Below are 12422 nucleotides of genomic sequence, written 5' to 3'. Positions count from 1 at the left end.
CCTGGGTGTCCTTCGATACTCTTCTTTCCATGAGTACTTTGGCTGGAGCTGACAGGTGGTCTGTTCTGTGCACCACTTTCTAGTGCAATGAGATGGGAATACTTTACAGAGTGTTGCCTTACTCAAGGTCTTCAGGGCTTTGGAGGTCAGCATCCTATACTCTGGTGTTTCGCTATTAGTAGCTCGTGTGTTTTCCTTATTTTTATACTGTGGCTGACATGAGCAAATGGACATGTCATGTAGGAGAGCAGGTGCTGCTACCACTGGCTCCTTGGCTGGGTGCAGTAGCATGGCACTAGTAAGTGTGGGGCATGAGCAGCAGCTGCGCAGGTGGTGCAATGATGCTGATCTGGGATGCATGCAAATCTTCCAAGACAGAAAATATACTTCTGGATGAAGCTGTGTCCCTTTTCTGCCAGATAGCTATTAAGTGGCTTTCATGGGGAAAGCACATAACAGTTGTGCTCTGGGCCACTGCCATTTTTCCCACACATCACACTATTGTTCTGCTGTCAATGCTAAAAGAAAGCTGAAAGGCCAACTCTGTGTGTACTGGTCCACATTTTTCTGCATTATCTTTATTTGCTACTGCAGCACTGCAAGATATTCTAGGGGCAACCTTCCTCTTGCACCTCTGAGGCACTGTGACCTCTTCTCTGCCAAACTGCAAAACTGCAGTCACCTCCAGCTCCCCATTCTGCCCATCCTGTTCTGTGATAAAGCTCCTCCTCAGACCTGGAGGAGCTTTATGAACACCACCTCTCTGCATTTGTTACCATCTGTCAGCCTTGTCCAGTGCTGTGAGTATGATCAGCATTTTGGTCAAGGGTCCTGCTTGCTTTATCTTATGTTTGCTGTCAATATTGTAAACCTGTGAGAACCCATTTGCCTTCTTTTTCTCAAAATATTATGTGGTGGAATTTTGACTGTGTTGTGACAAAAATGTGCAACTGCAAGCAATTTTCAGCAGAAAGAGCTGGATGGATGGTTAGAAATCATAAAGTTAAACAGAATGTGCAGACGGTAGTGGCGACAGCTGGCATCTTGTTTTCGACACTGGAAAAGATTATTCATCACCAAAGGCTATCTGGGGCCAGCTTGTGCCCATTGCTTAGTGGTAGTAGTAGATGATTTGATAGTGACAAGGTGGTTGCTGCCCTTGTTTGGAATGGTAGATCAACTTCTGGTTATTTTTCTACTCCAGATCAGCAATTATGGCTTCCCGCTGAAGAGATGTCCTTACAGGCTTTTTTGCTGAGTGGTTCTAGTATCCAATATTGTTACTAGTAAAACAAGTATGTTAAAAGTGTACATTTCATTAAACCTGCAAGGTTTTCCTAATCTGTGCATATGGCTGCCATGGTTAGAAAGGAGGAGGAAGCTCAGGCATAGTGGAGGAACACTGTGATGAAGCACAGTGAGGCCCAGAGACGCGGATGCCCTGTCCCTGGAGGCACTCAAGATCAAGTGGGATGGGGCTCTGAGCACCTGATCCAACAGTAGGTGTCCCTGTTCACTGCAAGGGGTTGGACTAGATGGCCTTTAAGGGTCCCTTCCACCTCAAACAAATTCTATGATTCTGGGAAGGCAGACCCTGGTTCTGGGCTTTGTGGCTGGGGAAGGAGTCCTGGTGTTTCCCAGTCTGAAAGATTATCCCGTGATCTGGACGTTTACCCAGGAACATCAGGGTGAAAATGAGCCTATCAAGTTCTCAGCAGACTTCATTCAGGATAAAGTCTTGAGTGCTGGCATGCATACAACAAGCAATTACATCAGTTCTTTTAAGCATTCAGTCACACTCTGCTAATGTGAAAAAACAGCCAAGAGAGCCTGAACCATGGGAGCCTCATTATCTGCAGAGGGCAGAGAAACTCATGTTCATACATGAGAAATTTCTAAAGACCACAGTATCTGTTTAGGTTTGTACATGCTGCTTTCAGTGATTTCCCATGATGAAGATCCTACCAGTGCCTTATGATCAAGCCAGTTTTGTAACATCGTAATGATTTTCTGAGTTGTGAGCACAGGTGGTTGGAGCACCAGAGCAAACCAGATCTGGTAGAGGCTGTGTTTACTGAGCTGTCAGAAAATCCACTGCTTTGCACCTTGGAGACTCCTGCTATGGGCACACCAGCAAAGAGAAGTGTCAGTGGCCTTCTGGCAGTGTCAGCGGGGCACAATGGGGCTGCAGATCCCAGTCACTGCCACCCCGAGGGGCACGGTGCTCAGCCCCAGGGTCCTGAGCATCTCCTGGCCTTTGGAAGGACAGGGTAGTTTCTGCTCAGCGTCCTATCTAGCACCATGTGTTAGCACTGTATAAAAATTTAAAATGTTTAATAATCGAATCATAAAAATAATGCTGAGCCCAAGTTGGATGGGACCCACAACAATCGTTGCATCCAACTCCCAGCTCCACACAGCACCACCCAGAATCCAAACCCTGTGTCTGAATGCAGTGTCCAAATGCTCCTTGAACTCCAACACTGGGGCGATGCCCACTGCCCTGGGCAGCCCGTTCCATGCCCACCACCCTCTGGTGCAGAACGTGTCCCTAGCCCCACCTCCGCCCCTCCCCTGACACAGCTCCATGCGGTTCCCTCGGGCCCTGTCGCTGCCACAGAGAGCAGAGCTCAGCGCTGCCCTCTGCTCCCTGTGAGGAGCTGCAGCTGCCATGAGGCCTCCCCTCAGCTCCTGTGCTCTGCGCTGAGTACACCCAGGGACCTCAGCTGCTCCTCATACATGCTGCCCTTGGAACTCTTCACCATCTCTGTATCCCTTGTAGTCCTGTTGCATGCACCTCTGCTCATGTGAAAAACATGACTGCATCTATATGTGTTATCAATTTTAAGATTTTAGACATGGCAAATATAACTTACTGGGTCAGCAACTTTTAAAAGTGAAAGCCTCAGAAGTGTTTAGGCTTTAGGTTTTCAAAGAGAGTTTGTGGTTTCTGCAGTGGCACGTGCATGGCTTCAGTTTTGGTTTCGTGCTGAAGAGTTTAGTTCTGAATGACAGCCAGAAATGCACACGGCTATCAAATACGTGGAATTTTCACACCCTAAAAGCAGTTTAAGAGTGCAGTGAAACATGAAGCAGACTAAGGATACCAGCTTGTAAAACCTTCATCTATGGCTCAGTTTTGCAACCAGCAATTAACTGTTCAGAGTGACGCAGCCATCTTGTACCAATAGCTACTGACCAACAGACAAACACATTCTGTAGCAGAAAACTCCGCATTTAGCTCACACAATTAGTGAGAGCCATAAGAGTACTGCCACCTTCTGCCCTGCCCCTAGTGTACACATTGGCTGGGCAAAGCCCCATGGCCTTCAAGAGCTTCCCGAACACCTGATTGCACTTGATATCAAAGTGTTTTGCCAGAATACTGCACTGTGAATGTAAAATAGAAGTAGACAGGAACCTCAGGCTCAGAAGGGTAGGAAAAAGAGCCACTGCAAATTGGCATGTGAACATCTTGCTTTTTTGGGTAAGGAACTGCACTAAGCATCATGGGTCATCTCCAGCCAAGGACGCCCTGGAGCAGGGTGCTCAGCGAAGGCTGCAGCAAAGCCCCTCCTGCTCTCTGACCTTGTTCTGCGATGGTGCTCACTTCCCTGCCTTGTCCACACCCCCCAGCAGTGCCACTCCCAGACAAGGACAGCCCCACACCTCAGGGTTGCAAAGTGAACATTTTTATTGAACTCAAGTTGATGCAGAACAGAAGGGCTACAATGGCTCAAATGTTCATTGACAGAATGCCCCGAGATGTTTCACGCGCGGAGTTTTAATACAGTTTGCATGGAAACAATTGAAAAAGTTTTACAATACTCTCTGAATCAGAAAGGGGAAGTCACAGCTCTGTTGTAAACCTTCATGTTTCCCAGATGCTGCCCTCCCTTAAACGCTTCCATATCCTTCCCCAGAAGGCAGCTATGGGACTGCTGGCCACATCCCTCTCCCCTCAGGTATACGAACAGAGTAGAGCAAAACTTCTGCGAAGAATTGTACTTCAAAGTAGCCGTAAGTCTTCACATGAATCCACATTAACATATCCAGAAAGACTGGTTGTAACAACGCTATTTAAAGAAAGCTAACGAATGAACAAGGTTACAATATCAACACTTTAATCCAACTTGTTAAAACTTATTGAAACAACTTTGCTTCCAATACTTACATACACGTTTTACAAAAAGCTTTCAAATATTTTTACTTTTTGATAAGTGACAAGATCAAATGAAGACTTGGAAGCAGTCAATAGTTATCTGCTTCCTGTGATGGTTTAAAGCATAGCTACTATTTCAAAAAAAGTTTTCTTTGGGCATAGTTTTCCCCCTACAAACCATAGCAAGATGGGAAACCAGTCATCATAACTTGTGATTTTTTTTTTTTTTCAGACAGCTGGAGAAGGCTGATGCCCCCTCATGTCTTGATGTTTTTTGAAACCGCAGTGAGATCCAGCTTCCTTTCGGGACAAGGAGCATCTGCCCCTCTACATCAGTCATTTGCTCCAGACCTGTTGTAGTGTATCCCCAGCCAGCATGCCGCCATCTGCAGTGCTTGCTCCTCTGAGCAAGCAGGACACTTGTATGGGGCAGGGCAATAAAGTCACAGGCCTAGAGTCAGTGGGCTTTTCCATGTCTGCCAAACAGGAATGGCAGCTCAAGGGCAACAAGAGATATGTATTGCAAAACAGTGCCGCAAATTTACATAGGCTGTTTGGTATACTTGCAAGGCTTAAGAAATGCTTGATGCAAATGAGCAAAACCTTCAATTAAGGTCTTTACAGTAGGTTGTCAGATCTCACGGTGATGCACAGTGGTGGACCTCTCAAGTAGCATTAACCTCCAGCTGCAACAGATACACAGGTAGTAAACCAGAAGATGCATGCAAATACAGGTCAATCTTTCACATAAAAGGAGGAGAAAAATTTGTTAACTACACTAATCTCAGTTACACAGTAGTAGTACAATGAATGGTAACAACACATTTGGACAGCTGTATACCAGCACTGCATGTCTCACAATGGCAGCTGAAGTCAGATCTGTACATACAGTTTAGATAAAGAGCACTGCACTACCAAAACAGATTCCAGAATAAGAAGCTTCCTACTATTTTAATCTGAGAAGACACTTCGTTGAAAGTTGGGTGGAAATCCAGCCATCCAATGCAGATGCAGCGCAGTTACCAACTCCTGCACTTAGACCTAGGCACGGCTGTCTGTATGCCTCAATGTTTGAGCCCAGATGAATGCAGCTCTTACTATTAAGCAAGAGGTCATCCCTTCACATTGCCATTTGAAATGTGTGGCAAGGGATGTGTTAAGCCAAGGGATCCAGAGTCAACTTGGCCTCAAATATGTCATACAAGTCATGCAACAGAAGGGAATGCCTCTGCATGCTACTTCATCTTCATGACTGCAAGATATCTGAATTGACAAATTTAAGGCAAAAATTCAAATTCTCATTTACTTGAATGCATATTTTCAAACATTTTCTGGTTTACAGTGATATACAACAGTTTGCGTTGTTTTTTGTTGTCGTTGGTTTTTTTTGTTGTTGTTTTTTTATGCTGGAGATAAAGTTTATTAGAGATACTACCACTATTTTGGCAAACATTCCAAAATCATATTTGTAAACATAGTGCTTCCCTTTTCAATTGGCTGCATTTTGAAAAGACAAACATAAGACAAAGTAAGATTTTGCTCTATTCTGACCAGATAACCCGTGTTTTCACATGACAAAGCAAGCGATGACTTAAATCAAAATAAAATAAAAACTGCATGAAATGAAAATTTGTGCTGTTTTGTGATCACAGTATTTCATAGTTAAATACATCTGTTCTTTGTTATATTCCTGGCACCCAGGACAAAAATCTTTAAATATACATTTCATGTAGGCAATAGCTTCTTTGCATAACTCTCTTCAAAAAATACTTTATAGCAGTATATAAATAGGTAACCTACATGTTTAGTTTTATAATCTTGCCCCAAAACTATATATCTGTTTAATTTTTTTGTAAAGTATCAATTTTACCAACATTAATAAAGCTGACAAACTATTGAAATGGAAATGCTCTCATCTTCCACAATAGAAGTAGCAATTTTATAGGAAAAAAACCTAGAGCAACACTCGTCAGTTGTTTTAACCTGAGCGTTTGGCCTACTTAGAGTAGTTGGAGTAGCAGCTTTTTTTTTCCCCCCCCTTCCTCATCATGCATGCTCACACCCACACATTTTTGCATACACACAGAACAGGCACACACTTTCAGACACTTGTAGGCCATGTAGTGCTTCCCAGGTGTTTCAGCAAGGTGGGAAGCAGTGTAGCTAATAATTTAACTACACTAAATACATGCAAGCAAACACCTTAAGGCAACCATTGCGATGGGGGCTTTAAGTTGCAGTTGTGAGTTTCTCTAGTAATGACGACGGGCTGTATATAGACTTATATACAACACCTTTTTAACCCTCCAAAACAATGTTTTTTGTGTTTTGTTTTTTTTTTTTTTTGTGCAAATTTCTAAACCTTCTACCATTTAAGGCAAAGAGTCTGCATTAACAAGAAAGGTCAGAAAAATAGCCTTATATTTATCCAAAAGTATTTCAATTCGCTACACTATTTTCTTAAAATGTGCACAACTTCACAGTAGGTGTACTGGGTCCCAGCACCTACTGATAAAATGATTTCAATGGACAAACATAAGTCTTGAAGAAAAAAAGGGACCAGAGAAAGCAGCTTCAAATATGCATATAAACAACATATAATCAACAACAACAGAAGTAGTCAACTCAAGTATACTAATACTGAAAAACGCAAAAGTTCAATCTTCTTAGCATCTTAGAGCAACTCATCTGGAATTTTAAATAAATAGGTTTCCATTCATTCACATGTGCTGGTCCAAGCAGAAGGCTAGTGCCGTAACTCGGACTGCTGTTGTTGGTCAAATTCACCTATAAGTCTTTTAATGTGAGACAGCTTGTTATGGAGATATTCACATCTGTGTTTCTCTTCATGGTAGTTGGGACTAGACTGTAAAGATAAAAAGAAAATTAGGGCACGAAAATATCTGAAGTTTCTTATTTCATGTCTTTTGCTTAAAAATGGCCAAAAGCCCATTCCAGCAATTTCTAATACCCACAGACCTGGTGCTACACATACCTGTTGTATCTTTCGATACTCTTCTAGGACTTCCTCATGAAGCATCTTAAAAAAAAAAAATGAAATGTGGAAACAATATGAAGAACATTTCATTACTACTAGAAAATACAACCAAGTAAAGCATTAAAAAGGAGTTTTACTCAAGATATTTTCTTTTCTAAGAGTCATCACTCTTCTGAGTCACAAAAAAAAACCAGATCAACAAACACAGAACACAGCCCAGATCTGCAATTAAATCTGTAAACAAGCAACAGGAAGAGAATGTGTTTGAAGATTCTCTTTGTGAAGTCATTCACGCCACAGTAAAATACTTGCTTTTACTCAACTGGGTGGAGTTCAATAAGGGCTAAATGACTTGTTACATGGTTTTGTGAAGCCACAGAAGTCAAGAGTTAGCCCATGTAGGGTCAAGACCACGTATGTGAGTTGTGTAAACCTTCTTTCCTTCGTCTGACTGAGCAGTACCAGCGATTTTAAAATACTCCTTGTGCTCACAAATACATTTGCAATCTGTGCAAAAACTTATAAAAGCTAGCCACATGCCACCAAACATCCTCACAGCACACACAAAGAATTGAAGAATTCTAGTACTGAGCATTTGGAATTTGCATGTCCAGATAATGTTAACTCAGGCTTGAAAGCTGGAATACCAATTATTTATACCCTCCTTTGCTAAAATTTACAGTTAGAAGCCAAATAAGTTTGTGGCTGTACATATTGTTAAATATACAAAATAAACATTTCCTCTTCAAATAATGGGAAATAGCAGGTTAGCAAAGCTTGGGGATGGTCCTTTGGTTCTTTTCCCTTCTCATCAGTGTAGCAGTACTCTCCTACCTCACCAGGATGCTGTGAGGTGGTCAGTAAAACTACAGCCAACCTGGTAACTCCTGCTATACAACTAGTTACTTGGTCTCTCTTGGACACTTTAAAATCATGTCAGAGTAATTTAGTGGAATACTAAACTGAAGCACCTGCCTATGCTGAAAATACAAAATCCTGTAGGAGGTAAGAGGGAAGTAAGACACAGTCTTCATGGTTTTACTTTTCTTTACCTGATATTCCTTGGACCCTGGAGAAAGCTGCTTTCGTTGTTCATCAAGCTTCATGAATTTTCTGGTAATACTCTCCATTCGAGCATGCAAACTCCTGTATTCATCGTACTCTGCATTGAAGTCATCCTTATAACTCTGGCGTTGCTCATAGGAGACTATAGCTATGTATTTTCTAGTAGAAAACACAAGTGCATATTCAATCTTATACCAAAGACACTTCATGGTATCAAACAGATGCATTGAGGGAAAGGTTAACTGCTGAGCCCTGCCCTGCCTTACCTCCTCTGCAAGGAAGGATCTAACCGTTCTCCTGAAGGTTAGGAACTGATTGCTTTGTCTCTGCCCAGAGACACCAGCAGGGGCCCAAGCATTTCTGCAGGATGTGCTACAAGCAACAAACTGATTACGTGACAAAACCACCAACAGATTCTCAAAACAGAACTTCAACTCCAGAGAAGAGCAAGGACTCATGGAGACATAAAGAAAAGACTGGAGCCAACCTATGGCTGTCCTATGCTGGAAGCCCTGCTGGGCATGACAACGAAGGAAGATGATTTGTGGACTCAGGACTGGTGTTATAATATGACTAGTCATGTTTGAACACAAATGGAATGGAATAGCTCAGTTGGAAAGGACATCCAAAGATCATCTTGTCCAACCGCCTGACCACTTCAAGGCTAACCAAAAGATAGAGCACGTTATTCACAGTATTATCCAAATGCCTCAAACACAGTCAGGCGTGGGGTATCCACCACCTCTCTGGGAAGCCTGTTATGGTGTTTGACCAACCTCTCGGTAAAGAAGATTTTCCTAACGTTCAGTCTCAACCTTTCCTTGGCATCTTTGTGCCATTCCCATCAGATAACAGGAACACAGCCCAGTGCCTCCCTCTGCTTCCCCTCCTCAGTGAGATGCAGAGAGCAATGAGGTCACCTTCTTACCTTCTCTGGACTAAAGAACCCAATTGCCCTCAGTCTCTCCCCACAAGACATGCCTTCCAGCCCTGGTAGCAGCTTTGCTGCCCTCCTCTGGATGTTTTTGAGGATCTTAACATCCTTTTTAAATTGTGGAGCCCAGAACTGTAAACAGTATCAAGGCAAGACTGCACCAATGCTAAAAGTAGTGGAGAAATCATCTCCTTTGGCTGGTCTGCGGTTTCTAATGCACCCCACAATGTAGGTTGCCTTCCTGGATGCCAGGGCACACTGCTGGCTCACAGTGAACTTGCTGTCAACCAGCAACTCCAAGTCCCTTCTCAAAGAGCTGTTCTCCCGCCACTTGTTTCCTAGACTGTGCCTATGTCTGGCATTACTCCATCCCCAGGTGTGGAACCTGGTGTTCTCCTTTGTTGAACTTCACGCCATTGATCACTGTAGCCCCATTCCCTACAACCTTGTGAGCTCTTCTGTTGAGACAGTTCATCAGCCAGTGTAGTGTGAACCTGTTTATCTCACAGTTGGACCGTTCCAAAGGCCTTACTGAAATCTTGAAAGATTACATCCATTGCCTTCCCTTCACCCACCGAACAGGTGATCATATCAGAGAAAGAGATTAAATTATTAAGGCAGGACTTTCCCTTCACAAGCCCACATTGACTGCGACTTTTAATAGCTTTGTTCATTAACTGACTTCCTATTTCCCCAGGACAATGTTCTATGTAACTTCTCCAGGGATTGAGGTTAGATTTACGACTCTGTAGCTTCCTGGCTCCTCTCCTATGCTCTTTTTGTAGATGGCTGTAATGCTGGCTAGTTTCCAAGTTTAGGCTAGTCAGCAGAGATCTCCCCAGACTCTCATGACCTTCAGTAGATGGCTGAGAGAAGCGCAGCATTAATGTTCATAATTCCTTCAGCACTCCGAGGTGAAACTCACCTGGTCCATGGACTTATGAACACTGAGCTGCTGCAACTGTTCCTGTACAATTTTAGTGACCACAGATAGAAAGTCATTGCTCCGTCAGTCATGATCCTCCATGTCAGAGGAACAGGCAGATGAAGATTTGCCATTATTATTAAATACTGAGGCAAAAAGGGCATTAAATGCTTCCACCTTCTCTTCTTTTGCTGGTGATCACCTGTATCAACTAGCAGTCCAGTGTTTTCCTTTGATCTCCCTTTGCTGTTGACATACTTGAAAATGCCCTTGTTGTCGTCTGACTCTACAGTGGCCAGCATCAATTCAAGTTGAGCTTTTGCTTTTCCTGTTTTCTGCCTGCTGCAGATGCAACTGAAGCTCTGTACTCTCCCCATAAATCCTGACTTTGCTGCTTGAGATTCTGTGTTTTCTGCCCTAATTCCATGATGGCTTCCCTGTTCAGCTAGTCCTGTCTTCTGCCCTGCTTGCTTGCCTTGCAGCAGAATGGAATTGACTGATTCTGGGCTTTCAAGAGGTGATTCTTGGAAAGCGACCAGCTCTCATGGAGACCTAGACCCTATAGAGAAAATTACCAGAGGACACTGCTAACTAGCTGCCTGAGTAGCTTCAGGTTTGCTTTCTTAAAATAGAGGGTGCTGACCTTTTTCTCCTTATGCCAGAAATTATGAAATCAACTATTTGATGATCACTACGGCAAAGACAGCTACCTACAACCACCTCTCCCTACTCCCAACCAACAAATATGGAAGGTCACCTTTCCTAGTTGACTCACTAAATATTTGTGACAGGAAATTATCTTCAATATGCTTTAGTATTATACTAATGAATTATGTAGTACTTGGAGGCAGAAAGAGGTGCTAAAATAAACTATCAAAATCCTTTAAACTGGATCAACCTGCAGGTTTGTTCAAGAATTCAGTCTTTTCCTCAAGACAAGGCAGATGCCTGCAACACCCCTACGTAACTTATTTCCAGTAAGGTGTTGCCAACAGGTAGATCATCTGTACAATTATTTGAAAGGTTGCTCCTTTCACAGAGCACTCCCAATCAGGACTCAAACAACTTTATGAAATCTTACATTATCTTTTTCCCTTTTTAGCAAAGCTTAGAAGCACCCAACTAAAATATCAGACTACATAAAATCGTTGTATGCCTCTCTATGTGAGGACAAAAGATTTCAAGGCATCTTAGAAAGCTCAGTATCGCTGCCTTCAGGTTACATGGGAAGCAGAGGTCAAAGAGCTGAATGTATTTTAACCCAGAAAAGCTTTGGAATTAAACACAGGTTTGAACTCTTAGCCCAACACTTAAAGCACTAAACCAGTGCTCTGCAAAGCCAGACTTACTCGGTCTGCCCACATTGTATCACTGCATGAAATACGCAGAAGCTACTTACTGTCTTACAATGTAAAGAATAATCCTTCTAACTGAAAATTAATTTTATTTTTCTAAAAAAAAAACAAAACAAAACAAAACAAAAAAAAACAACCCACAAAACCAAACATTTAGCAACCTACTGATTCTGCTATTATGCCATTTCAAAGCCAGTTCTTTAATGCTTTTCTTATTGCAATGAGGTATGAAAAATTTCTTTATATGGCAGGTACATTTTAACTTTTGGGCATGTTAATCTGATGTGTGATTATCTGTTAAGAAGCTAAAATTAACCGGGAATTCTTTCTTCGATTGTGAAGAGAGTAATACCCCAATCACTGCAGATACGCAACATTTCATACATAAGTTTAGCACATTTGTACCTAGTTCATAGCTATAATTAAGAAGCTAAAATTAAAATTTGAAGTTTCTCTCTTATCTCTAGGTCTTTGGTCTATGATTCTGTTGTTAAACTGGTTGTTTTGCTGTAGCTTCCAATTATCATTATCAAAGCTTTAGAAATAACTCTGATGGTTAACTCCTGCTAGTTCATACATACGTATATATATATATATATACACACACACACACACACTTTGTGATGCTGAACTTTAAATTTTGCTAATTTTCCCTCATCAGCTTCCCAACTTAGATGCACTAAACAGTGAAAACAAGATCTTCATTCAAACATTGCATACTCAGTATTTTGGCATTCAGCTCTCCTTTCGTCTAAAAAGAAAGCAGCACATGTTCATAAGTCTTTTTATTTTGGTCTTCAAAAAGAATGAAATTAAATGTGTTTTTTTCTTTTTAAGTCTACCGAAACATATTAAAAATTGTTCTTAAGATTTTTCCTCCCTCAAAACAATTAAGGGACAAGCTCAGATTTCAAAACTTACAGATAGTCAAATAAGGCAGCTGGTTAACTTAATTTAAAATGTAGCTTTGGAGTAATGGCAAG

General features: G+C 42.0%; 1 protein-coding gene across 2 annotated transcripts in view; it reads right to left on the bottom strand.

Annotated features, from left to right (window-relative positions):
• Window positions 3677–12422, bottom strand: part of ELL2 (elongation factor for RNA polymerase II 2) — a 49144-nt gene continuing 40398 nt past the window's right edge. For both annotated transcript variants that reach the window (XM_021380446.1, XM_021380447.1), the window contains 3 exons: window positions 8213–8384; window positions 7158–7202; window positions 3677–7028 (listed from right to left, as the gene is read on the bottom strand). In XM_021380446.1, coding sequence (XP_021236121.1) covers window positions 6909–7028; window positions 7158–7202; window positions 8213–8384 — 337 coding nt within the window. In that variant the 3' untranslated portion in view covers window positions 3677–6908. The remainder of the gene's footprint in view (window positions 7029–7157; window positions 7203–8212; window positions 8385–12422) is intronic.

This window comes from Numida meleagris, chromosome Z, assembly GCF_002078875.1.
Source record: "Numida meleagris isolate 19003 breed g44 Domestic line chromosome Z, NumMel1.0, whole genome shotgun sequence".
Classification (NCBI taxonomy): domain Eukaryota; kingdom Metazoa; phylum Chordata; class Aves; order Galliformes; family Numididae; genus Numida; species Numida meleagris.
The sequence above is the reverse complement of the archived record's forward strand: the minus strand, read 5'-3'. Positions and strand labels throughout refer to the sequence as shown.